The sequence below is a fragment of the Eulemur rufifrons genome, chromosome 15 (assembly GCF_041146395.1).
Source record: "Eulemur rufifrons isolate Redbay chromosome 15, OSU_ERuf_1, whole genome shotgun sequence".
NCBI lineage: Eukaryota > Metazoa > Chordata > Mammalia > Primates > Lemuridae > Eulemur > Eulemur rufifrons.
In genome coordinates this window covers 94,611,343-94,638,911 of record NC_090997.1, presented here as the reverse complement: position 1 = coordinate 94,638,911, position 27,569 = coordinate 94,611,343, and the positions used below count along the sequence as shown (strand labels likewise).

The following is a 27,569-nucleotide window of genomic DNA, read 5'->3' as shown; positions in this document are numbered from 1 at the left end:
TAAAAGAAAGTTTCAAATTAAGATAACATTATAGTCTTATACCAAAATGAATTTGAGGATGGGGCCCTCACGTTTAAAAGTTAACAGGTAATTCTGATAAGCAGCAATCTAGGTTGAAAAGTACATGATTGGTTATACTGCAACTGAAATACATCTTTTTTTCCCTACAAATGCCATCATTCAAACTATTTTTTTCTTTTTAAATTTTTTTCATATTATGAAAATCATAGAATCATAGAATATTTCTTTTTTCTTTCTTTCTTTCTTTCTTTTTTTTTTTTTGAGACAGAGTCTCACTCTGTTGCCCAGGGTAGACTGCTGTGGCATCAGCCTAGCTCACAGCAGCCTCAAACTCCTGGGCTCAAGCAATCCTACTGCCTCAGCCTCCCGAGTAGCTGAGACTACAGGTGTGCGCCACCATGCCTGGCTAATTTTTTCTATATATATTTTTTAGTTGTCCAGCTAATTTCTTTCTATTTTTTTTTTTTTTTTTTTTTTTTTTAGTAGAGACAGGGTCTTGCTCTTGCTCAGGCTGGTCTCGAACTCTTGAGCTCAAATGATCCTCCTGCCTCGGCCTCCCAGAGTACTAGGATTACAGGCATGAGCCACCATGCCCTGCGAATCATAGACTATTTCGAAAGCAAATAAATAAAAAGAAAACACCACTATTGATAACCACAATATTTTAGTATGTTTTGTTTCCCGGTTTTTTTTCCTGTGGGAAACCTGAATGGGTTTATATAAGTGTATTTTAATACTTGTTTAAACAAAACACAGGATCATACTAAAATCTATGTTATTCATTTAATACACCCTGCATAACTTTACTTGTTATTAAATGTTTTACAAAATAATTTTAATAGCCACATTGAAATAATTTATCACATACTTTATTTAACCAGTCTCCCATTTTAGACATTTGCTTTGTGTCCGTTTTTTATTTGCCATCGTAGACAGCACCACAGAAATTACTCTTACAGCTAAATCTTTGTACATACCTGATGATTTCCTAAAAATAAGTTTTAGAAGACCTATCAAAATGTAAGGTTTTTTTAGCCAGGTGTAGTGGCTCACACCTGTAATCCTAGCACTTTTGGAGGCCAAGGTGGAGTGATCACTTGAGACCAGGAGTTTGACTCCAGCCTGAGCAAGAGCGAGACCCCATCTCCACAAAAAATAGAAAAATTAGCCGAGTGTGGTGGCGCACAGATATAGTCCCAGCTACTCAGGAAGGTGAGGCAGGAGGATGGCTTGAGCCCAGGAGTTCGAGGCTGCAGTGAACTATGGTGATGTCACTGTACTTTCTAGCTCAGGTGATGGAGGGAGACCGTGACTCAAAAAAAAAAAAAAAAAAAAAAAAAAAGGAAGATTTTTCATAGATATCGCTGTCCAGAAAGGTAGTTACCAATGTATATTCTCCGTATCAGTTTACTATGGGAATACCTTCACTTGTAAAGCCTAGATATCATTTTTGTCTGTTTAATGGCTGTGGAAATTCTATCTTATTTTACATTCACATTTCTTTAATGGCTAGTGAGATTGAATATTTATTTATTGGTTATTTTTTAATTGCCTTTTTAATTCTTTGTTAATCTTGTGTTTGTTATTTTTTAATTGATTCATAAGAGGGCTTTACTCATTCTTCTTTTCATGCAGTAAATTTTTATTGGTCAACCATTGTTTCAGACTCTTTGCTTGGCATTGGGTAAGTTCCTGCCCTTTTGTGGAGCTTACATCCTAGTAAGGGAGATCAAATAATCACACAAATATATGTGGAATAACAGCTATGTGAGTTTGAATGAAGAGGGAAGAGTTACATGATATTGTGGACTGATACAATAAAGGGTTTTTTTTTTTTTTTTTTTTACCAAATCAAGAAGATAAGAGAAAACCTTCCTAGAAACTGATAATAGAGCTGATACCTGAAGAAATACAGGGGTTAATGGGGATGAGTTTAGTGAGGAAGAGTGTCCCTATGTGTGGCTCCTGAGGCAGGTTTTGATGTCACAAAGAAATGAAAATGGCTGGAGCACTGAAAACAAGATATGAGATGTGACTGGAGAAGTTCACAGGGGCCTGGCTATGCAGGACTTATTAATTTTATCCTTAGAGTAGTGGGAAGTTATGGAAATGTTTCAAGTAGGTAGTGACATGATTAAATTCGTGTTGCAGAAAGATGGCTGCAGTGGATGAGAATGCATTATAGAGGAGCAAGGGAGGATATGGGGATAGGCTTGATGGAGGAGATACAGTAGTTCATGGGAAATGAAGGTAATTTGGGCTAAGGAGATGGCAGTGGAGAAAAGTGAATGAATTAAGAGGAGTGGGAACAGTAAAATTGACAAGGACTTGGTGAATTGATTACCTGTGGGGGATGATGCTGGAGAAGGATGCCTCTTAGGTTTTCGGCTGGTAACACCCTACATTAAGAAAGGGAATATTAAGACGGAGCAGGATTTGGTGGGAAAGATCATAAGTTCAATTTTGGACCAAAGGTTGAGTTAAGTTCATTGAATTATCCAAGTGGAGGGGGATATTAAGTAGGGAGCTGGAGACGTATGTATGAGCCATGTGTATGACATAGGTCACCTAAGAGAGATAACGTAGATAAAAATGATAAGATGGCCTGCAACCAAGCCTATTATTTAAAGCTGGTAGGAGAGAATAAACCTACAGAGGAGATTGGAGAATTAGGTAAAAAGGAGGGAAGAAAACCAACAAGGTTTTTGGTGTCTTAGAAACCAAGGGAAGAGAATGTTTCAAGAAGGGGAGGGAATGGTTAAAATGCCAAATAGTACTAAAAAAAGAGATTGACCAAGATGAGAACTACAAAATATCTTGTTGGCTTTAGTGACATGGTGTTATTAGTTTGCTAGGGTTGCCAAAACAAAATACTAGAACGGGTGGCTTAAACAACAAAGATTTATTTTCGCACAGTTCTGGAAGGTAGAATTCCAAGATTAAGTCACTGGCAGGTCTGGTTTCTTCTGAGGCGTCTTTTGGCTCCTAGAGGGCTGCCTTCTGGCTGTGCCCTCAAATAGTTGTCCCTTTGCATGTGTGTGTGTCTGGGCTGTGTCTCAGAGTCCAAATTTCCTCTTAAAGGGACACAGGTCATATTGCATTAGGGCTCACCCTAATGACCTCATTTAACCTTAATTACAAAATGCAGTCACATTTTGTGGCACTAGGGTTAGAACTTCAACATAAGGATTTGGTGGGGGACACAAGTATGACAAATGGGGGAACTTGTTTCTATCCTGTCATGGGAGCACAATTCAGATGGGAGTGAGCTGAGAACCAAATGGAATGTGAAATAGTAAAGAACACAAGTATAACTTCCAGAAGTTTTTCTGTGAGGAGAAAGTGAGGACATTAGCAAGGATAGTGATTCTCAAACCATTGTGGTGAAGATCTTTGGTCTTTTTTAAAAAAAATTTCCAATTCATCATGAATTAATCATTTTTAAAAATACAATGAAAATAAATTATTAGAAAATTAAATTTTAAAGTGATATACAAAATATAAGTTTACATATTTTATTATTAGATTTAACAAACATAAGATTATTCTGTCAAATTTCTGTAGGTTTCTCAGTTCTCACTCAGCTTCAAGGCCAGTATCACTTTGTGGACCAGCACCAGACCAGATAACACTTTGTGGTAGAGGTCTACATATGAGAGTGGAGGGAGAGTCTTTTTGTTTTTTTTAAAGAAAAGAAACATATTCGAAAGATGATTGTAAGATAACAGTTAAGAGAATAAAAATAAATATTCAAGAGAGAAGTTTCCTGAGAAGCCAACAGGAGATAGGATCCAAAGCATATGATGAGGGATTATTAGCCTTAGATAGAAAGATGAATAACCATCTTCTCTAACAGCAGCAAACAGGCCTAGGTTATGTAGAGAAAATGAGGAAGGGAGTTTCTTTCATTTTTTTTTAGAGACAGGGTCTCACTCTGTGGCCCAGGCTGAAGAGCAGTGGTGCGGTCATAGCTTACTGCAGCCTCGAACTTCTGAGCTCAAGTGATCCTCCCACCTCAGCCTCTGTAGTGGCTGGGATTATAGGCATGAGTCATAGCACTTGGCAAGGGAATTACTTTCTCAGATCTTCTGTTTTCTCTGAAGTAGTAAATTGAGTCATTTGCTAGCAGTGACGAGTGAGAAACAGGGTAGACACTTTAAGAGGACTGAGGGCTGACAATCATGGAAACCAGAGAAAGAAAGGAATTTACTGGTGGTGCTGGAGGCCATTTGAAGATGTTGATCATGAACTTATAGTACAATCAATCTGCCCATTACATCATCTTTTCTTGCAGCCTTAAAAAAAAAATAGATAGCTGGAATTACCCATGACCAGAGTTTTAGTAAATAAGTACAAAATAAGACAGATAATACTCCTGAGAGGGTAATTTGAATCCTTAATCAGAGCATACCCCTCCTCTGCCTACATTGGCTTCTCAGTCTGTCCAAACTCCTGTCTGTGGCCTCGCTATCTGTCGGATCCCATCGAGTACGACTCTTCCCTACATTTACTGCTCTCCAGCCTTACTGGGTTTCTTTTTGTTCTTAGAAAATAACAAGCTCCCACCTCAGGACCTTTAACCAGCCTTAGCCTCATATGTCATCTCCTCAGAGGAGCCTTTTCTGACCACTGAATCTTATCATCTTTTATCCTCTTGTTACTCTCTGTCTTTTGACACCATTTATGTTTCATTCACATAGCATTCATCATGCTCTGAAGTTACATTATTTATTTATTTACTTTCTTATTGTCTGGCTCCTTCCTCAAGAACGTAGGTCACATGGGGCCAGGGATGTTTTCTTGTTCACCAATGTGCTTGGATTGCTTAGAGTAGTACCTGGCATATAGTGGATACTGAATAAATATTTAGTGAATGGATAGAAAGGAGGAGAGGAGAAAAGGAATATATAGGGAAGAAAGAAGTGATGGAGCATGGATTTAAATTGGACAAAGTGTGTCATAGAGAAAGAGGAGGACTGATGAAATAGGGATTATTCTTGGAGATCTTGATGAGGTTGAAGAACTTTTGCAATAGGAATAAACAAAAGAAAAGGGAGATGAAGTTGTGGTTTGAGAGTATAAACCTTAACTTCTGCCCTTCTGCAGGAAGGGCAGATATAGGTGATAATCAAAATTTGAAATACGATCTTCAGAGTGATATTTGAAGAGGAGTGCAGAAGGGGAGGTCAAGAAGCTGAGAGCTGAGGGCAGTGGATGGTTCATCCACGTGGATATTGAGATCACAGGATAATGGCAGGGCTTAGGGGAGACCAAATGCCAAAGTTGTGGGTGACTGAGAAAGGGCAGGTAGGAGCACGTAGGACTGAGTGTGGCCTCCAGATAGCGTGAGCTTCAAAAGAGCTCGCTAATTTTTGAGAGACTAATAAGGACCTGAAAGCATAAATGGTAGCACCCCATATTTCAACCTAGTTTATTTTTAAAGAAAACGTTAATTTCAAAGAGCTGAAAAGGAAGTAATATCAGCAGAAGAAAATCAGCTTTAAGGAGGTGGCAGGAAAGCTTGGAGCAGAGGTTAGTGACGTAGGAGCAGCTGCTGGTTGTGGAGCAGAGCTGGTCCAGAGAGGGTAGTGGAAAGGTTTGGGAAGGGAGAGAACATGAAGAGCTCTAGGGGAGGTGCAGCATAGCAGGATGGCTGTATACTCTAAAAGCAGGGTAAGTGACATGGTGTGTTTAGCTGGCTCATGAGACTGAGCCTGGTGGCCAGAGGACTTCTATGGCTTGCCCAGAATGATGATTTTCCCTTAAGTCACAGACCCCAAATGGTGCTCAACCTAGAAGAAAAGGAGTGTTAAACTGTACATTCTAAACATTTACCAATTTTTTCTCATATGTGTTATTAAATATAGTTTGCCAAAAAGGTTGGAGACTATACGGCTAACGGACAAAGGTGGGTATTATTTTGTACTTTGTGAATTTTGAGCCATGAGTATATTACCTAGTTAAAAATAAATAAAATTTTAAAAGGTAAAATGAAACCACTTGCTGAAATTTTATTTTTATGATTTTTTTTGGCTAAGTTGAACTAATTAACAGATGCATCAACTCACATCATTTTTTTGTGGTAGGAACATTGAAAATCTACTCTCTCAGCAGTTTTCAATAACAATACATTGTTATCAACTATAGTTACCATTTTGTATAATAGATCTCTTGAACTTACTCCTATTTTTATAATTCTCGAAAGAGAACTGAGCATCATTTAGTAGTGTCAATTCCAAGCTAAATTTTTCAAATATAGGAGGTTAAAAACATGTTTTTTTTTTTTTCTCTTTTATGATCATAGGGAGTGTGCAACAATCAGTTAACCGCAAACAAAGCTGGAAAGGTTCTAAAGAATCCTTAGTCCCTCAGAGACATGGCCCACCACTAGGAGAAAGTGTGGCCTATCATTCTGAAAGTCCCAACTCACAGACAGATGTGGGAAGACCTTTGTCTGGATCTGGTATAACAGCATTTGCTCAAGCTCACCCTAGCAACGGACAAAGAGTCAACCCACCACCGCCACCTCAAGTAAGGAGTGTCACTCCTCCACCACCTCCAAGAGGCCAAACTCCCCCTCCAAGAGGTACAACTCCGCCTCCCCCCTCATGGGAACCAAATTCTCAAACAAAGCGCTATTCTGGGAACATGGAATATGTAATCTCCCGAATCTCTCCTGTTCCCCCTGGGGCATGGCAGGAGGGCTATCCTCCACCACCTCTTAACACTTCCCCCATGAATCCCCCTAATCAGGGACAGAGAGGCATAAGTTCTGTTCCTGTTGGCAGACAACCAATCATCATGCAGAGTTCTAGCAAGTTTAACTTTCCACCAGGGAGACCTGGGATTCAGAATGGTAGTGGTCAGACTGAGTTTATGATACACCAAAATGTTGTTCCTGCTGGCACTGTGAATCGGCAGCCACCCCCTCCATATCCTCTGACCCCAGCTAATGGACAAAGCCCTTCTGCTCTGCAAACAGGGGGATCCGCTGCTCCTTCATCATATACAAATGGAAATATTCCTCAGTCTATGATGGTGCCAAACAGAAATAGTCATAACATGGAACTTTATAACATTAATGTACCTGGACTGCAAACAAATTGGCCTCAGTCATCTTCTGCTCCAGCCCAGTCATCCCCGAGTGGCGGGCATGAAATCCCTACATGGCAACCTAACATACCAGTGAGGTCAAATTCTTTTAATAACCCATTGGGAAATAGAGCAAGTCACTCTGCTAATTCTCAGCCTTCAGCTACAACAGTCACTGCAATTACACCAGCTCCTATTCAACAGCCTGTGAAAAGCATGCGTGTATTAAAACCGGAGCTGCAGACTGCTTTGGCACCTACACACCCTTCTTGGATACCACAACCAACTCAAACTGTTCAAGCCAGTCCTTTTTCTGAAGGTACCGCTTCAAATATGACTGTTATGCCACCTGTTGCTGAAGCTCCAAACTATCAAGGTCCACCACCACCTTACCCGAAACACCTGCTACACCAAAACCCATCTGTTCCTCCATATGAATCAATCAATAAATCTAGCAAAGAGGATCAGCCCAGCTTGCCCAAGGAAGATGAAGGTGAAAAGAGTTATGAAAATGTTGATAGTGGGGACAAAGAAAAGAAACAGATTACAACTTCACCTATCACCGTTAGGAAAAACAAGAAAGATGAAGATCGAAGAGAATCTCGTATTCAAAGTTATTCTCCTCAGGCATTTAAATTCTTTATGGAGCAACATGTAGAAAATGTACTCAAATCTCATCAACAACGTCTACATCGTAAAAAACAGTTAGAGAATGAAATGATGCGGGTAAAACCTTTTAAAATGTCCATTTTTATACTTATTATCTGTTTGCTTTATGTTTATTTTAAAGTATTGTGCCCTAGTATTTTTCTTATAGCTAAATATATTATCAATTACAGAATTTAAAAGTGGTTAAAAATATGAAATACTTTAGTATTTCAAGATTTACTCAGAATTTCATATAATAAAGTTCTTAATCTAAATTAAGAAAAATATAATTTACAGTATACAGTTTACATATACATAATCCCTTTATATGGAAATTGGAGCAAAGGTTGTTTCCTAGGTTTTACACATTAACTTACAACATTTAAGAATAAGCTAGGGATATCTGGGTCCCATCTCTTGATACACTTATGAAACATTTCTTTTTACTTGTAAGTTTTTGAGTTTATAGGTTTATTCATCACATAGGTCTTATTAGAAAGTGTCAGAGTTCTCCCTTTAGTTATTTCTCCCTTCTAATTTCATTTTTATAATGTACTGGAGAAAAATATGCTGAAATTATTAAGTCAGACTGTATTAAAAAGCAGATCAAAATATTAATAAGTAAATATTTACTTTAATCTGTGTTGTGATTACAGATAGATCTCTTCCCTAGATATTATGGGAACACTATCATCATCATCATTATTTTTATCATATACTTAGAATTCAAAGATTTGACTCCTAATCTTACATCTGTCACCCAGAATCTAGGAGGCTTAAATTTGTGATTAAACTTCTTTACCTAATTGAGAGATCCATTCTTCTAAAATGATTTTTCCAAATCTGGTTTTATAATATTATTATTCCTACTTTAAATTGAATTTTATTAGATGAGAAATATCATGATAATCTCTATGACTTATCCATATTTTAGTTCTTAGGATTTCTTACTAAAGTCTGTCTGTATGTATTTTCTTAGTTTATTTTTCCTTTTTCCTCTTCACTTTCACTAATAGCTGATTTAAACTTTTATGGTGTTGGAAGCTTTGCTGACTTCTGTAGCCTCCATTACTGTGTAGGCAAGTAAGATTTTAAGAGAAACAGTTCTATACTAAGTCTGGCATGCCACCCTTCTTAAAAGATTTTGCATGTAAATGTGCATCCTAACAGAAGCATGAGGTTGCTATATTTTAGTCTCACATTTCTAGAATTAGACCTTACTTTTTCAATGGAATTCCTTTCTATTTAAACCCTTTAATTCTGTATTAATTAGCCAAAACAAACTGTTCCTCCCTTCTAAGAACAGGTATTCCGTATCTACTTAGAAGTTGGTTTTTGTTTTTATCTGTTTTTGATATCTTCATAAGTTACATGATTATTTAAAATATTCCAAAATACCTAAAAGATACTTTGTAACCAAGCATATTGTTCCTTTTAAATAAAGTAGGAGAAATCCTTTGCATTTTGTGTTAGTGGTTGGCTGTGAGTCTCACCTTTACTCTAATGCCCTGAGAAAGACAAAAGGAAAGACTGACTGTTAGTGACTATTGTACATTTATTGAGAATGGAGAAAGGGTTAGTGGGTTAGAGAAGGCATTCTTTTATTATTCTTAATGCATCAGTTTTTTAGAATGAGCCTGGAATGGAAGTTTTTTTTTTTTTTTTTTTTCATAAAGGATAAAATGGGAAGAATATTTGAGGCCTAGGCATTCCACAAAGAGAAGCATATGATGAAGGCAATTAAATCATATAATTTTTGGTGAATATGCATGGAGAAATAGATGAAAATGCATGTTAACAGATGCTTATACATTGGGAACATTTTTCTGAGTGAATTAGAGAAGAGTAGAAAGCTACTGGTGTCTTCTTCTTGCTCTCCACAGCTAAATTTGCATATATACTCACCTTGTATCTCCTGTTAACTATCTCCTAAGCCACACTTTTGATCTTTAATTTTCTCTGAAATGTATTCTAGATTTCTAACCTGCTTTATTAAAAATTTTATGCATTTAACCTTTAAACATATGCCTGAAGTTTTTCTAAGCTATTTCTTAATATTCAATATTGAAGAAGATAATTCCTCATTTAACATCTAGTTTATTTGCCTAGGTTGGATTATCTCAAGATGCCCAGGATCAAATGAGAAAGATGCTTTGCCAAAAAGAGTCTAATTACATCCGTCTTAAAAGGGCTAAAATGGACAAGTCTATGTTTGTGAAGATAAAGACACTAGGAATAGGAGCATTTGGTGAAGTCTGTCTAGCAAGAAAAGTAGATACTAAGGCTTTGTATGCAACAAAAACTCTTCGAAAGAAAGATGTTCTGCTTCGAAATCAAGTCGCTCATGTTAAAGCTGAAAGAGATATCCTGGCTGAAGCTGACAATGAATGGGTAGTTCGTCTATATTATTCATTCCAAGATAAGGACAATTTATACTTTGTAATGGATTACATTCCTGGGGGTGATATGATGAGCCTATTAATTAGAATGGGCATCTTTCCAGAAAATCTGGCACGATTCTACATAGCAGAACTTACCTGTGCAGTCGAAAGTGTTCATAAAATGGGTTTTATTCATAGAGATATTAAACCTGATAACATTTTGATTGATCGTGATGGTCATATTAAACTGACTGACTTCGGCCTCTGCACTGGCTTCAGATGGACACATGATTCTAAGTACTATCAAAGTGGTAAGTAAACTCATAGAATTTAGTTTGTTCATAATAATGTGATTTAGTAATGCAGTAAAATATGAGATGGATCATCATTGGATGGGAGCCAGAAGACCTGGGTCAGGTCTTGACTGTGTTGCATAAACTTGGTTGAACCCTTTAGGTATTTAGACTTATAAAATGAAAGAATGTGTTAGATTTGATTATTTCTAAATATCTTTAACATTTTTGAGTGAAATCCTTTACTTTTGAAATATGTCAGTGTTTTTAAAATAATTTTTAAATGAAGCCCCATATCCACCATTCAGTTTCAGAACTAGATTTTCAGTACTTTTGAAGCCCCTAGACAATCACTTCCCCTTCTCTCCTCCACAGAGATGACCATTATTTCAGAACTTTGTAATCAGTTTTGTACTTTTCTCTATACTTTTACTACATATATATATATCCCTGAACAATACATTATTTCATTTTGCTTACTCTTGAACCTATATTTAAATGTAATCATTCTATATGTATTCTTCTGTGTTGACTTCCTTTATATGTTTGAGGTTCCTCCATGTTATCGCATGTAATATTTTCACTGCTATTTAGGATTCCGTTGTGTGACTATTACACAATTTATTTAACCCTAAACACTTTATGTACATGATTCCATGTAATCCTCACAATGGCATTGTGGGGCAGGATGAAGAAAGTGAGGCCTAGTTAAATGAAGTAACTTGCCCAAGGTCAGACAGAAATTAAGTGTAAGGGCTAGGCTTTGAACCCAAGTTTGTCTGATTACAGGGCCCATGTTATTTCTACTACACCACACTGCCTCACCAAGATTCCTTCAAGCGCTAAAGGAAGTGTAAGTTGATCTAACATTTGTTGAATACTTACTATGTACTAGGTGCTTTACATACAATATATTCTAATTTAATACTCATAACAATCCTCTGAGGTAAGTATTATTAGCCTCCTGTGCTTCTGTGAACACAAGTAAATTGACATTAAATGGATAGAATTGAGACATCTGAACCTACTTTAATGTTTGACATAATGGAATTTAGTGTCTTCCCAGATTCACCTGAATTATTGTTTGGGGCTCTTCTTAAAAACATGATCCCTAGGCTCTATTCCAATCTTTTGATTAAAAATCTTCATTCGAGGATAGAAATCATATTTTAATCAAATATCCCATATGATTGTTACAGTTAGGTTAATTTCAGATACATTTTTCTAGGTGACCTCATCTCATCGTGGCTTTAAATACCATCTGTATGTCAGTGACTTCCAAATCTCTCTCTCTCTAGAAATGGTCTTCCTGAAATTCCTAATTTCTATATCGAACTGCTTCCTGAATATCTTCCCATGGATTTCAAATAGGCCTTTCAGGCTTACTATTGCCAATAAAGAGCTCTTTATTACCACCCCCATGTCCGCTCCCTTCCAGCATGGCTCATCTTAGTACATTGTGCTACCACCACCCACCTGGTTATTCTGATTCTTTTTTTTCCCATGCCCTCATGTCTAACTTATCAGTAAGTCCTGTTTACTCCACCTCTAAAATATATCCTGAATCTATTCACTTCTCTCCAGCTCTACTGAATCCTAGTCCCAGATTACCTATAATGGCCTCTTGTCTCTCTTTTCACTCTTGTCCTCCCTATAATCTGTCCTCCATACACCAGCCAGAGTTTTCTTTTTATTGTAAGAATAAATCAGATCTTGTCATCATCCTGCTTCAAGCTCCAGTATCGTTTCATTATACTTGGAGTAAAAGGCAAACCATTTCTGTTGTTTGCAAAACCCAGGTGCATTGGCTCTTGCTCCATTTCCTACCATTCTCCCCTTTATCAGCTGCACTGGTCCTCACTCTGTTGATGTTGTTTCTGTATGGAATGCATTGCCCTGATTTCACATGGTTGAGTCCCTCTTGATTTTTCACATCTTAGCAAATGTCACCTTCTCAGTCGGTCTCCCCAGCCATTCAGTATAATGTAGCTGTCCAGTCACATTTGTCACACACATCATACTGTGTTGATTCTGTGTAGGATATATCGCTATGTTTCTTACATATGTAGTTGTTGTGTTTCTTTCCGTTCTAGAATGTAAGTTGCCTGAGAAAAGAACTTTGTCTGTCTTATGTGTCATTGTCATTTATTGAAGTAATGAAACACTCATCTAATTTATTTGAAAATTTGTCTAGAGTAGTAATGGGGAGCAGTCTGAATAACAAATTCTTAATTTACTTATGACTTATATTGTTATCATTTAACATTGAATAAATTACTGAGTCTAAGGCTAATTTTATTTAGTGTAAAACTTACCTATTGATATCTCAGAAAGCAGGCGACTTGGCATACGTTGTGTCTTAGTTTGTTACACAACTAGGGAGAATGTTGTTAATCCTAAACCATGATGTCAAAAGATTAAACAGACTAGGTTTACTCTTGTCCTTGTTGCTTTTATTTATTTATTTATTTTTACTGTACAGGTGACCATCCTCGGCAAGATAGCATGGATTTCAGTAATGAGTGGGGCGATCCCTCAAACTGTCGATGTGGAGATAGACTGAAGCCACTAGAGCGGAGAGCTGCACGCCAGCACCAGCGATGTCTAGCACATTCTTTGGTTGGGACTCCCAATTATATTGCACCTGAAGTGTTGCTACGAACAGGTAAAGCATTTGTTTCATAAATAATAGGTCTTTAGACCAGCCAATACTTATACTAGAGGATGCCTTATTTTTTAGGTTTATAATAAATAAAGTATTAATTTTATAGTATAAATTGGAAATTTAATGTTAATTTTGATTGTATTCTCAGCACTTTTTAAGTGCTTATGAATAACTGTAACTTTGATATCTTATTTTAGGATACACACAGTTATGTGATTGGTGGAGTGTTGGTGTTATTCTTTTTGAAATGTTGGTGGGACAGCCTCCTTTCTTGGCACAAACACCATTAGAAACACAGATGAAGGTAAGGCATAGAATCTATATCAAAGGAATTGTCACAAAGTCCCTGCACCATAGTATTTTATTTATTAGTACTTCACTTAGAGCATCTTAATCTAGAGTTAAAGAATGAACTTGTAAGAGTATATGAACACACTAAAATTGCATGTATAAACTCTAGTCTCCATCAGCCTGCTATCATCATACTCTTATATGCTCCCTCACTCACACACTGTACTCACATTTTATTCTCATAAAGATCTTTAGTCCCTTTTGAAGATTTATTCCAGTTTACTCCTTGTCAGTCACTGTCTTCTGGCTTTGCACATTTTAGCCCCAAACTACAAATGTCTGTATCTCCACTTGAAAATACCTCTGGCACTTAAATGAGAAGCCACAATTTTGACCATATACTGTCCCATTTAAAACCCTTTAGTGGACTGGGCGTGCTGGCTCACGCCTATAATCCTAGCACTCTGGGAGGCTGAGGTGGGCGGATCATTTGAGCTCAGGAGTTCGAGACCAGCCTGAGCAGAGCGATACCCTGTCTCTACTAAAACATAGAAAGAAATTAGCTGGACAACTAAAAATACACAGAAAAAATTAGCCGGGCATGGTGGCGCATGCCTGTAGTCCCAGCTACTTGGGAGGCTGAGACAGGAGGATCACTGGAGCCCAGGAGTTTAAGGTTACAGTGAGCTATGATGATGCCATTGCACTCTTGCCTGGGCAACAGAGGGAGACCCTATCTCAAAAAAAATAATAATAAAAAAAAAAAAGAAAAGTGTGTCTGTCTCTTTAAATCTTCCAGAGGGGTATGAAATAAAGGCAGGCATCTGGGATGGTCCTTAGGGGAATCACCAAGACCAACCAAAGCGCACAACCTCAAAGTTTTGGAGGAAAGGGTTCTCATTGCCCATCCTAGCGCTAACCAGTCAGGAAGGCAGGCTGTGGTCTCCATGACCACAATGGGCCTATGGAATGGTAGATGGTAGTGGGTTCACACATGTTGTTGTCTTACCAAATTCTGGCAGCCTCTCCCTTCATGAAGCACTCCTCTGGTTGCCCTGTCTGGTCAGGTTCCAGCATTCCAAAATAGTTTATTCTGATAATGTTTTTCCAGTTTAATGATTGTTTTTATTGTTTTATGGCAGACCCCTGACACAGGGCCTTTTTCTGTGACATCTCCCTATGCTGTGTTTTTCTTTCTTTTTTTCCTTTCTCACTTTAAATCAAAAGCTATATACTGTGTTTTTGAAATTTAATTTTATTTATTTTATTATTATTATTTTAGAGACAGGGATCTCCCTATATTGCCTAGGCTGGCCTCAAACTTCTGGGCTGAAGAGTTCCTCTCGCCTCAGCCTCCTGAGTAGCTGGAACTATAGGCATGGGCCACTGCACCTGGCTTCTGCTCTGTTTTTGACTCTTTATCTCTCTGTATAGTTTTGTTTGTGGTTGCTCTAGTAACTACAAAATACATACTGAGTTTTCATTGTCTGTTTAGACTTGATATTTTACCACTTCATGTTCTGTATAGGACCTTACTACCACATAGGTCCCTTTGTTCTCTACTCTTCATGTTGTTATTTATACATTACATCTACATACGTTTAAAACTGCCTCCAACAATGTAACAGCTTTTGCTTTCAACCATTAAATTACTCTAAAGAACTCGAGATGGGAAGAATAGTCATTATATTTACCTGGATATTTAGCATTTTCCTTGCTCCTCCTGTATTCCTGATGTTTCAAGATTCCTTCTATATTATATCTCTTACATCTGAAGAACTTCCTTAAGTAAATATTTTAGAGCAGTTTTGTTGGCAACAGATTCTATTAATTTTTCTTCATTTGAGAATGTCTTTATTTCACCTTCCTTAGGATATTACCACTTGGCATACAATTCCACATTTCAGTTCTTGCAGCACTTTAAAATGTCCACTTCCTTCTGTCCTCCATAATTTGATGAGACATCTGCAGTCATTCAGATCCCTCAAACAATACGTCCTTTTTCTCTGGCTGCTTTCAATAATTTTTCTTTGCCTTTAGTTTTCAGTATTATAATTATGATGTGTCTGGGCATGGACTTGTTAGGGTTTATCCTATTTGGTTTTCACTGAGCATCTTGAATCTGTACATTTATATCTTTCATAAGATTTGAGGAGTGTTCAACCATCACTTCAAATGTTTTTCTGTACCACACATTTTCTCCTCGTGTGATTTTAATCACAAGAATGTTAGGCCTTTAGGTATAGTACCGTAGATTGCAGAGGTTCTGCTCATATTTTAAATCTTTATTCTCTCTGCTATTCAGATTGCGTAATTTCTATCAACCTGTCTTCAAGTTCACTGACTCTTTCCTCTGATACCTCCATTCTACTATTGAGCCCATCCACTGAATTTTTTGTTTTGGTAATTTTTCAGTTCTAAAATTTCCATTTGATACTTCTTTATATCTTCAATTTCTTTGCTGAGACTTTTTCATTTCATGAGTATTCACCCTTTGAAACATTTTTTTACAATGGCTAAAGTCTTTGTCAGATAATTCTAATATCTGTGTCATCTCAACACTGACTGTCTTTTCCTATGTGAGTTAAATTTTCCAGGTTCTTTGTATGCCAAACAATTTTGGATCATATCCTGCATATTTTGAATGTTATGTTATGAGACTCCGAGTCTTGTTTATATCTTATGGAGAATGTTGACATTGTTTTGGCAGGCATTAAACCTGGTTGGATTCAGGCCACAAGTTCCAACCAGCCTTTTGTGCTTTGTGATTTCAATGTCAGTTTCATTTTCAAAACCTTTTCATTGCTAGGTAGATTTCTCCCTAGGGTGTGGTCTGTTCCTTTGTTCAATTCTCAGTCTTCTGTCTTTAGAATTAGATCCATATGGGTACAGTTTGGAGGGTGAGCCCACCAGTTCATAAACAACTTTATGGGGTCAATTTCCCAAGCTCCTCCCTGTCTGGGATGTCCCCAGTACTTTCTAGTTCCCTGAGGCTCCCTTTTTCAGTTCTCTGACCAGAAAGTAAGGATTTATTTATCCCATTCCACCACACATCTTGTAACTGACCCTGCATCCCGGACAAGGTGGCAAGATGACAGAGAAAACAAGCAACAGAGATTTGACCCATCTCCTTGAGATTTTACTTCCCATTGCAGTATGATTTATTTCCAATTGGAGAGGAAGGTGCCCCCCTCAGAGCTTTTGGCTGGTACAGGCCCTCATTGCCATCTCTGTTGCTGCAGGGAAGCTCCTTTCTCATTCCCTGAGCCTAAACTAGAGGAGCTTCTCCTGCAGCTTGCTCTCTCTGTGTTATGCCCCTTCCAGGTTTTGAGCTACCTTGAGTCCAGGCTCGGGATATTAGAGGGGAAAAATGGTAAACTCACCATCAGGTTCAGTGGTACTTCAAATTCTCATTTTCTTCCCCAGTCTGCCTATTTTCTGTTTACTTTTCAGAGTCCTCAAGTAGCTGCTTCATGCATTCTGTCCAGGTTTTATAGCTGCATTCAGGGAGAGACAGGATAGAGTGTACCTAGTACATCTTACAACTGGGACCTCTCTCTGGTTGATTTTAGAATTTTTTCTCTTTAACTTTTATTTTCTGCAGTTTGATCATTATATGCCTATGTATAGTTTTCTTTTATTTTTCTTGGTGGAGATTCAGTAAGCTTCTTTAATTGTACATTAATGACTCATCAGCTTTGGGAAATTCTCTGTCATTATCTCATCAAAGATTTCTTTTGCTTCCTTCCCTCCTTCTGGGACTCCAATTATTATACATATGGTATTCATTTCATATTGTCCTCTATGTCTCTTATGTTTTATTCTATGTTTTTTTCTCTCTGTGCTTCAGTTTACATAATTTTATTCATCCATCTTTGAACTAACAGAATCCTCCTTTTGCTGTGCCTAGTGTTTTTTTTTTTTTCTTTTTTGGCCTTAAACTAAAAACATCCTAAAGGTACTTTATAATAAAAAATGAAAAACTTGTCCAGCTGATTGTATATTTTCATTTCTCCTGTCAGAAATAAGGGACAGAACCAGACGTATAAATTACTATTACTAACTATACCATGATTTTATTTTTCCAAAAATAATTTTTAAACTATTCTATTATTAGTTGAGGTATCTCCATTTTCTAACCTGGAATAAGACTTTAAATTAACAGATAATAGAAGAGGGGGTATATTTTTCTTTTCTCTATAGTATAGCTCCTATATGAATAAGGAAAAAAGGGGTTCATTTATTTAGTTATTTAACAAATATTTATTGACTACCTACCATGTGACAAGTTGAAGATGTCTTATCTAGGTTAAATAGCAATGCATTCTACTACTTATCAGGTTTTACCCAAAATCCATTTAACATTGTACCACTTCCCCTGCCTCCCAGAGTTCAGGGGAAGAGACTAGGTAGTCTGGCTTTACTTGGCATTCCTTCTTTCCTCATTCCATTTTATTTAAAAACAGAACAAAGATTTATTAAATATCTATTAATTTTGTGCCAGGCAGTTTGCCAAGCATTGGGAAGTACAAAGACAATTAAAACATGGTCCCTTGCCTTAATAGAATTTCACACCCCCAGCCAGGCATGGTAGCTCATTCCTGTACTCCTAGTACTCTGGGAGGCCGAGGCGGGAGGATCACTTGAGGTCAGGAGTTCGAGACCTGCCTGAGCAAGAGTGAGACGCATCTCTACTAAAAATAGAAAAAACTAGCTGGGCGTGATGGTGCTCCCCGGTAGTCCCAGCTACTCGGGAGGCTGAGGCAGGAGGATCGCTTCAGCCTAGGAGTTTGAGGTTGCTGTGAACTGGGCTGATGACACGGCAGTCTAGCCCGGGCAACAGAGTGAGACTCTGTCTCAAAAAAAAAAAAAAAAAAGAATTTTACACCCCAGTAGAAGGACACAGACGTACATAGGTACCACAAAGTGTTAGAAATACTATGGTAGAAATATATGGTACAGTGGAGGCAGGGTGGAAGGTAGTGGAAGTAGTGATTTCTACTAGAGGTAGAAGACCCTCCCAGGGGAGACAGAAACTTACAGTAAGTCTTGTAGTGTGAGTATAAGTTGCCTGGAGAGGATAGGAGGAAAAGTTATTTTCTACCAGCAGTGATTAATAGAAGTATGGAAGGTGAAATACGCTGCAATTTATTTGAAATATATAAATAGTCTAATAAGACTTTTGGTATAAAACTTCGAGAAAATTTTTGTTTTTCTAATTTATCTCTTCCCTCCTAATTTTTAAAAATCTTTAAAGGTTATCAACTGGCAAACATCTCTTCACATTCCACCGCAAGCTAAACTGAGTCCTGAAGCTTCTGATCTTATTATTAAACTTTGCCGAGGACCAGAAGATCGCTTAGGCAAGAATGGTGCTGATGAAATAAAAGCTCATCCATTTTTTAAGACAATTGATTTCTCCAGTGACCTGAGACAGCAGTCTGCTTCATACATTCCTAAAATCACACACCCAACAGATACATCAAATTTTGATCCTGTTGATCCTGATAAGTTATGGAGTGATGATAATGAGGAAGAAAACGTAAATGATACTCTCAACGGATGGTATAAAAATGGAAAGCATCCTGAACATGCTTTCTATGAATTTACCTTTCGAAGATTTTTTGATGACAACGGCTACCCATATAATTATCCAAAGCCTATTGAATATGAATACATTAATTCACAAGGCTCCGAGCAACAGTCAGATGAAGATGATCAACACACAGGCTCAGAGATCAAAAATCGAGATCTAGTATATGTTTAATACACTAGTAAGTAATTGTAATAAGGATTTGCAAAGGGGCCTGAAATGCAAGGCTTTTTGAGGTTCTGACAGTGAAATTATGCAAGTGTGGCAGAGCTATGTATCTGTGCTCTGTGTACAATATTTTATTTTCCTAAATTATGGGAAATCCTTTTAAAATGTTAATTTATTCCAGTCTTTTAAATCAGTAATTTAGAAAAAAAAGTTATAAGTAAATTATGAACTGAATGTTATAGTCAGTTCTTGGTACTTAAAAGTACTTAAAAACAAAAAATAGTGCTTTGTTTAATAAAAGGAGAAGCTTTGTTTATCTATTTGTATATATGCTAATTTTAAAAGACAAGAGTTTTTGAAATTTTTTTGAAAGACAGTTTAGTTTTATCTTGCTTTAACCAAATATGAAACATACTCCATATTTACAGAGCTTTTCTTTCCCCCATAACCTTGTTTTTGGTACAAAATAAGCTAGAGAAATTAAGCCATCATGTTGATGCGTATTCCTAGACTAATGATAATCTGTGTAATTCACATACTGGAACTAAGAAATACAAGGTTGAAACAATATTAATGTTTATCAGAATGAAAAATAATGCAGTTTATCTTTTTTCCCCCCTTGGTGGAATATTTAATCTTCTAGCATTTATTTCTCAAGAATTTCTGGCTTTAAAAGAAGCCAAAGCACTATTAGTTTTCTTTCCATATTGGTATTTTTAATGCTGCTTCCAGTTTTAAAAGGGAACAAAGCTGCCATAAATCAACATTTTCAAATACTAAAAACTAATGTCTTTCATATTTTTACTTTGAAATGAAAAAAACATTTTCCCACCATTTTAAGAGAAATTATTTTCAGTTTCATATAAAACTTTGATAGCAATTATTTGTGGGTACTCATTTAAAAAGTACTTTTTCTATATAGTGACTAGTTTCAATTATGTCATCAATGTTACAGGTTTCCTCTTTCAGAACAGTGTTGCCTATACAGATTGTTATTGGCAAAAGAAAATCTGGCTATTTGGCAATATTTTACCTAAGGGCAGATTAATAGATGAAAAAATTAACTGTTAATTGAGATAGATATTAATAATTAAGGAAAGTTATTTAGTGGTCTTAGTAGAAAATTGAAGTTCTCTTAACTTATTTAAGGTTAAATATGTTCTCAACATGCCTATTATATATAACGCTTAGGTTCTAAGGAAGACTCATGGTTTCAAACCAAAATACACATAGGTTATCTTTTAGGAAGGGGAAAAGGCTTTATTGTGACCACAGTAAAATTTGTATTTTATTTTATTTCCTTTTCTCATGGAATTATTTTATCAAAACTTAGTATTTGTGAATCAGAGGTGTAATTTTGGTGATTTTCAAACTTTTTCTTCATATAAAGCTAATGGAAACCATGTATGTAGTAAAATTAAAGGCAAAGCTGCTCCAGTTGAATGGCAGGGAGGCCAAAGAACATTTATTAGCTCATATTTCCCACATTTCTACAGGTGGCCTCTTAGAGCTCAGCTTGAAAACCACTGCTGTGTTATCGTGGGCTTTTTGGGATCACTGGTTCTTTTGAGACTCTGATGAAAGCTGGCGACTCTCTTTCTAGAAAAAAAATGCACACCCACACATACACAGAAAATGTTGCATGCTGTTTCAGGGGATTCTGGACATTTTGAAACCTGTCACAGGCTCTAGGTTAAGGATATCTATCCTATAAGAAAATTGATACATTAACCTAAGAACTTTGCTTTTAATTTACTGATTCATATTCAGATTAGCACACCTTATATAAACACTGGTAGTTTGTGATGGAAAAGGCATATAGCATGTGATAAGATGACTTTAACAAATGCCTCTCTCTTGCTGGGACAACACTAAGATGTTTTAAATACACCAACACCATTTTGAGGGCACTGAAATGTTTGGCTCATTGCAGGCTTAATACAGAAATGTTTCTGAAGGATTTCTAATCAGAGAATTATAAGAAAACGCACTATTTGGAGATGGCAGTCTTCACCTCATGGAACATTTGATTAGTCCCATAAAATCCTATGCAAAACAAAGTAATTAATTCAAGAATTTTTAGCTTGTTACTCACATTTATAAGATATCCTTCTTGCTCTTTGGGCTTTTCCAGTCAGATTTATTTAAATTTCAGTTAGTTGTTTTCCTTCTGGACTATGGTGCAATACAGTAGAAAATAACTTTGTTACATTTATGTTGTAGGGAAACTAAGGTGCTGTCTCCTTCCTCCCTTCCCACAAAATCTGTATTGCCCCATTTGTATTTGTCAAATGTAACAGACACTACACATTTTGTATTCTTTTAAAATTTCCTCTGATAGTATAAGCCTTCTGTGTTTATCTGAAGCACTATACAAGCCTTTGGTATCTGCAATTTTAATAGTTTGGATATATTTTTAGCCATCTTATTCCTGAACTACATCAGTTCTTCCAGGATAGAATCTGGTGCTTCCTGACCAAAAAGGTGAGAACAAAAATATAGATGCTCTCAATTGAAATGGAGTGAAAACATTGGTTCTACATGTTTTCTTTTTAAAATAATTTTCTGATTTATCAAAAAACTTGCTGTCTTTCTTATACTTACCCCTTTTTATGCATATCAATAGTATTTATAAAATATGTTCTATAATTATGTTATTGTAGATACTGTTATGTATTGTCCAGTGACATCATAAGGCAGGCCCTATTCCTATATCTTTTCTACTTTCTTATTTGTAATAGAAACTATAGAATGTATGACTAAGAAGTCACTTTGAGATTGACTTTTTAAAAAAGTTATTACCTTCTGCTGTTGCAAAGTGCAAACTGTGAGTGGAAATGTTTTATTCTGACTTAATAATATGTTAGAAATTAGAGAATACAGTGGGAGGATTTTTAGACATTGCTGCTGCTGTTACCCAAGGTACTTTAGAAAAAATTTTTTAATCAGAAATAAACAAAAATTCCTTTGGTATTTAAAGTGAAACATTTAGCCTGTTCATTTTAATCTAAAGCAAAAGTAATATGGGTCAACATATTGGTATATTTGTAAAATGCCTTAATATATCCCTTTGTGGAAGGCACTACACAGTTTACTTTTATATTGTATTGTGTATATACGTATTTTGTATTAAAATTGAATCAATGACAACACTACAGTTTTATAAAATAATGCTTTGTTAGAAAAGGAATTACAGCTTTGCAGTATAACTAAATTGTTTTGCATACTTCTGAATGTAATAGATATGAATAATCAGCCTGTGTTTTTAATGAATCTATTTGTATATTCCCAATCATTTTCTCTAGTGTAATGTTTGCTGGGATAATAAAGAAAAGCAAAATTCAAATCTTTCAATTAAGTGTGGAAAGCTAACTTTTAAGCTGCTACAGTATGTCAATTTTTTAATTCAAAAGTTTCTTTTAATATTTTTATTCTTTAAGAAAATTTATGATTAAAAATTTGATGCTTTGGAATTAAAATATATAACTAATGATAGTACCTAGTTAAGGCAAACCTAATGTAGTGTAAATGTTAGATATTTCCATTTAAATGTTTTCATTTTTGTCTAATATAAGTATAATAAATTTTTTGTGTTAAAGGCTTCCTTCAAATTACAGGTTTAAAAGTTTTTAATTATTAAGTTCTACATTTAATATCATTTGAGTACACTTTATAATTTTTACTTATTTAATTTATTTATTTACTTTTCTAAGAGACAGGGTTTTGCTTTCACCCAGGCTGGAGTGCAGTGATGCGATCATAACTCACTGTAACCTTGAACACTTGGGCTCCAGTGATCTTTCTACCTCAGCCTCGCAAGCAGCTAGGACTACAGGCTCATGCCATCACACCCAGTTAATTTTTAAATATTTGGTAGAGATGGGGGATCTCACTGTGTTGCCCAGGCTGGTCTCAAACTCCTGGCCTCAAGCAAGCCTCCCACTTCAGCCTCCCACTTATGCCTATAATATTGCTGATATTATAGGCATAAGCCATTGCACTGGCCTTGTTTATAATTTTTAAAGTATGAAGTTGTTGGTTAATCTGTTTCCCTTTATTTGCAATCCTTTATCACATGAAATTCTTACCAGATAGAATATACATATTGATGTTTTAATCTCATCTCAACTTTATATGGATGGACAAATACTAAATTTTTCTTCTTCTTTTTAAGCATTACCATCATTATGTTTCCTTTTATCTCCTTGTATTTACTCCCTTATAAATTTGTATTTGGCCTACATGAGGCCATTGTATAGTTGACACAAATTGAATTATTCCTATGATTTATTTTGCTACATTGTGGACCCATATTTGGCATGCTTAAAATTGTGACTATGCTGTGCCAAAGCCACACACTCACACACACGTCGTCTGCTTATGTGTGTGAAAGGTAGAGAGAGTTTGCCAAATGTATGTTTGAAGCATGAACAGTTATTGTCTGCAGTGCCCAGTCTTTCCTTCTTCCCTTCAGTAACAGAGTTACCCAGAGATTCTGAACGTTTTGCTGAATTCAGACCCTGGATAGAACTTTGGGTTGTTTCCCCTGGGGAGGGGTTAAGTTTGTTCTGTGGCAGGAGCAAAAAAAAAAAAGATGCTCATGAATGCCTAGCTCCCAGAGGAGCTGACTAATGACAAAGGCTCCTTTTGTTTCCCAGTATCCATCCTCTCATTGTTCCTTTTACTAATAGAGCCCCCAATTCTGAGTTTTGACTGCCCCACTAGAGTCCATGTTTCTCATATTCCCTTGTAATTAGGTGTGGCCACATGACTAGGTTTTGGCCATTGGGATATGAGCAGATACGTGCAAATTCTACATACACTTAAAGTTGATACTCCTTGCTCACCACTTGCTCTTTCCCTCTTCCCACCTGATGGAACATGTACACAGTACATAGTGACTTTATATTGACCATGAAAATTAAGAAAACACTGTAGTGACGGTGGATCAACAAAATGAATAGAACCTGGTTACCTGAGAGATTGCTCTATCTCCTGGTTTAGAGTGCAGTGGCCTCATCATGCAACCTCAAACTTCTGGACTCCAGCAATCCTCCTGCCTCGATTACAGGCATGAGCCACCACTCCCAGCTGCCTTCCTAAAATTTCTACATAACACTTCCACTGCCCAGAAGATAGATCAATGGCCACACCTAGCTGCAAGGGACTCTGGGAAATATAGTCCTTATTCCAGGTGGCCGATTGCATCAAACTAGGTTTTGTTGTTAAGCAGAATGGGTATTTGGTGGGCAAATGGCAGTCAGTCTCTGCCACAGTGACTTCCCAAGTTGAGGGAATTTCTATCTGATAGCTTCTATTTCTTTGAAGTTGGAGGCATAGTAATTTGCTGAAAGGACTGAAAGGGCTGAGTAGCTGGCTTTAGGAAAGCGATGAAAGTCTGAAATAACGAATGGGAGGAGTGAAACATAACTGAAGTGGGACAGGCAGAAAAATATGTTTCAGGTGGGTTGCAGGGCATGAAATTGTGATGCATCAATCTTCATAGTGGTGTGATTTTTCGATGTAGCATTCAATAGTCTGAGCAGATTAGTGATGGAACCTATTATTTAGAAAGAATGTGTATAAGGTTAGTAAAGTACCCTGGTAGATCAGTCCCAGTCTATTACTGCAGATACTGTGATACATAATCTAAAAATCTAGCAAATATTACTTGTAGTTAGAAATTTGTAGTCTTATACACACTCCGTATCCCAAGAGATGGCTCAAATGTTTGAAGTATGTAGAGGAGTGCAGATACATTGACCAGGTGAATGAAATTAATAACTGGTCCTGAGAATCCCTCTGGATTTCTCTGATGAAATGTAAAAAGTGTCTCTAATTCTTTGAAATGATTTTATTTATCTACAAATATCTAATGCCCACAATACGTCAGACATTGCTCTAGTCAAGTGCACAAAGTATCTAACTTAATTAACTTTACCTGCTGGGGCAAGAGAGACAAATATATAATGTTGACAGATGGTCCTCATGGCCATTCTCTTTCTGTGTAATTCCAGAGATCACAACAACTCTTGCAAGTCCTCCAATTTATTCTCTCTCTCCTCCAAAGCTTCTTACTCTTAACTGCCAAGTAATCTTTTTATTTGCTACATAATGTATGCTTTCATTTGAAAACTTTCAGTGGCTGCTTTTTGCCTACTGTAAGTTTAAACTCTGTAGCTGGCACTTCTCTTTCTACCCCTTTTCCTATAACTTCTCTTGATGTGTCCTATGATCCTGCCAAATTAATCTGACCATTTGACAGGAAAATAAGATCTCAGATTTCTGAGTTCCAGTTTGGACACAATCATTTTAAAAGAGTGGTGGTTCTATTAATAGAAACCACACTGTAAAAGAAGGAAAACTAGTGCAGTAGTCATGAGGATGGTACACAAATATTCTGTTTCTCCTTCAGGGTACACTACCCCACCAGAACATTTCCTTTCCATCACCTCAAAACATTTCCTTGGGCCTCTTTGCAATCAATTTCCTCTCCCCCACCAACTGAATCCAGCCTCAGGCAACCAACCACTGATCAGCTGTTACTATAGATTAGTTTTGCATGTTCTAGAATTTCCTATAAATGAAACCATGCAATATGTATTCATTTCGTGCCCTTTGATAAGTTTTTAAACTGTAAATGGGCTTTATAAGTTAGCATACCTTTGCACTCACATAAGAGATGAAGGTTGATTGCTGGGCACAGTGGCTCCTACCTCTAGTCCAGCTATTCAGGAGGCTGAGGCAGGAGGATGGCTTGAGTCCAGGAATTCGAGGCTGCAGTGAGCTGTGATCTTGCCGCTACACTCCAGTGTGGGTGACAGAGCAAGACCTCATTTCTAAAAAAAAAAAAAAAATAAAAACATACATATATACATACATGCAATTCAGGGGAGATACATTCATTCCGTCAACAAATATTTATTGAGCACCTACTAAGTACCAGAGAGTGTTTGGCACTGAATATACAGTCAAAAAAATAGAATGTTTCATGAGGCTTAAAGTCTTATAAAATTCTTAACTAAGTAGAAAATAATAGCTTCCCTATGTTGGATATGAACCCTTATTGTAATAGAGGTCAGGAAACTATAAAGGAAAATAAAATCTTAGGACCCCCAAACTCATTATGCCATGGGGAGAGTTAAGCCTGGGAACTGAGTCATGTAACACTGCCATCCTTTTTCAGATGGCAGTGATTTCACAACCCTGTGTCATAACATTATATATACGCTAGGTTCCCACAACAAGAGGCCTTTTGCCTCTCCAGATGGCGGCCCTCACTGACTGCTTTTAAGGAAATTCCCTGTAAACCCCAAAACCTTTCAGGATATATAGCCCCCTATAAAAACAAGTGCATGTTAAAATCACAACCTTAGGTCTGCAACCTAAGTAAATTCTTAAACCTGAGTCCTGTTAAGTCTCACACTAACAATATGAGCTTATCTCCACAAACACAGAACAAGGACAAGACAGATCAATCAATCACTCCTCTGCCTACACTGAGAGGGCTACATAATTGACTTTTCCCTCTACTTCTTTTTCAAAGGTTCACCTTATTTTATGTAAAACAGATTTACTAAGAATTAATTAGAACCTCACAAGAATGTAACCATTTGCCTCACTGCCTACCCTCCTCCCCTTAAATACTGAGTTCCCAAAACTCTTTGGAGAGCACAGGTCACACAAGCTTTTGGTGTTTGTGCTTTTCCTAGGGGCATCCTCAAACTCTGGTTTAATAAACTTTAAGTGATTGTGACTGTCAGTTACTTATTTTTGGGTTATCAAAACTATATCTTTTGGAATCAAAAACCAATTAAAGGAGGTACAGATTGATCACCCTAATTAAGTGAATTCAACTTTTATCTTTTCCACCTCAGCCTCCTGGGGTGGCTGGGACTACAGGCATGCGCCATCACTTCTAGCTAACTAAAAAAAAAAAAATTTTTTTTTGTACAAACAGGGTGTCCCTATGTTGCCCAGGTTGGTTTGTACTCCTGGCTTCAAGCGATCCTCCTGCCTCGACCTCTGGAGTAGCTGAGATTTACAGGTGTGAGCCATAGCGCCCAGATGAATTGCTTTTACATGTCTATATTAAATAACTGGGATGCTTTAATGTTAGAATTTTAATTACCATGCACTCCTAAAGGAAAATGTGTCTTTTTAAGAAATTTAATTAATTAATTTTTTTTTTATAGAGACAGGGTCTCCTTCTGTTGCCCAGGTTAGAGTGCACTGGTGTCATCGTAGCTCAGTGCAGCCTTAAACTCCTGGGCTCAAGTTGTTCTCCTGCCTCAGCCTCCTGAGTAGCTGGGACTACAGGCGTGCAGCACCACACTTGGCTGGGTTTTTCTTTTTCTTTTTCTTTTTTTAATTTCTTGCAGAGACGGGGTCTTGCTATGTTGCTCAAGCTGGTTGCA

At 36.9% G+C, this 27,569-nt stretch overlaps 1 protein-coding gene across 2 annotated transcripts in view; it reads left to right on the top strand.

Moving 5' to 3' along the window:
- Window positions 1–19,279, top strand: part of LATS1 (large tumor suppressor kinase 1) — a 35,624-nt gene extending 16,345 nt beyond the window's left edge. For both annotated transcript variants that reach the window (XM_069489228.1, XM_069489229.1), the window contains 5 exons: window positions 6,326–7,839; window positions 9,871–10,453; window positions 12,918–13,100; window positions 13,298–13,404; window positions 18,649–19,279. In XM_069489228.1, coding sequence (XP_069345329.1) covers window positions 6,326–7,839; window positions 9,871–10,453; window positions 12,918–13,100; window positions 13,298–13,404; window positions 18,649–19,158 — 2,897 coding nt within the window. In that variant the 3' untranslated portion in view covers window positions 19,159–19,279. The remainder of the gene's footprint in view (window positions 1–6,325; window positions 7,840–9,870; window positions 10,454–12,917; window positions 13,101–13,297; window positions 13,405–18,648) is intronic.
- The last annotated feature ends 8,290 nt before the right edge of the window (window positions 19,280–27,569 follow it).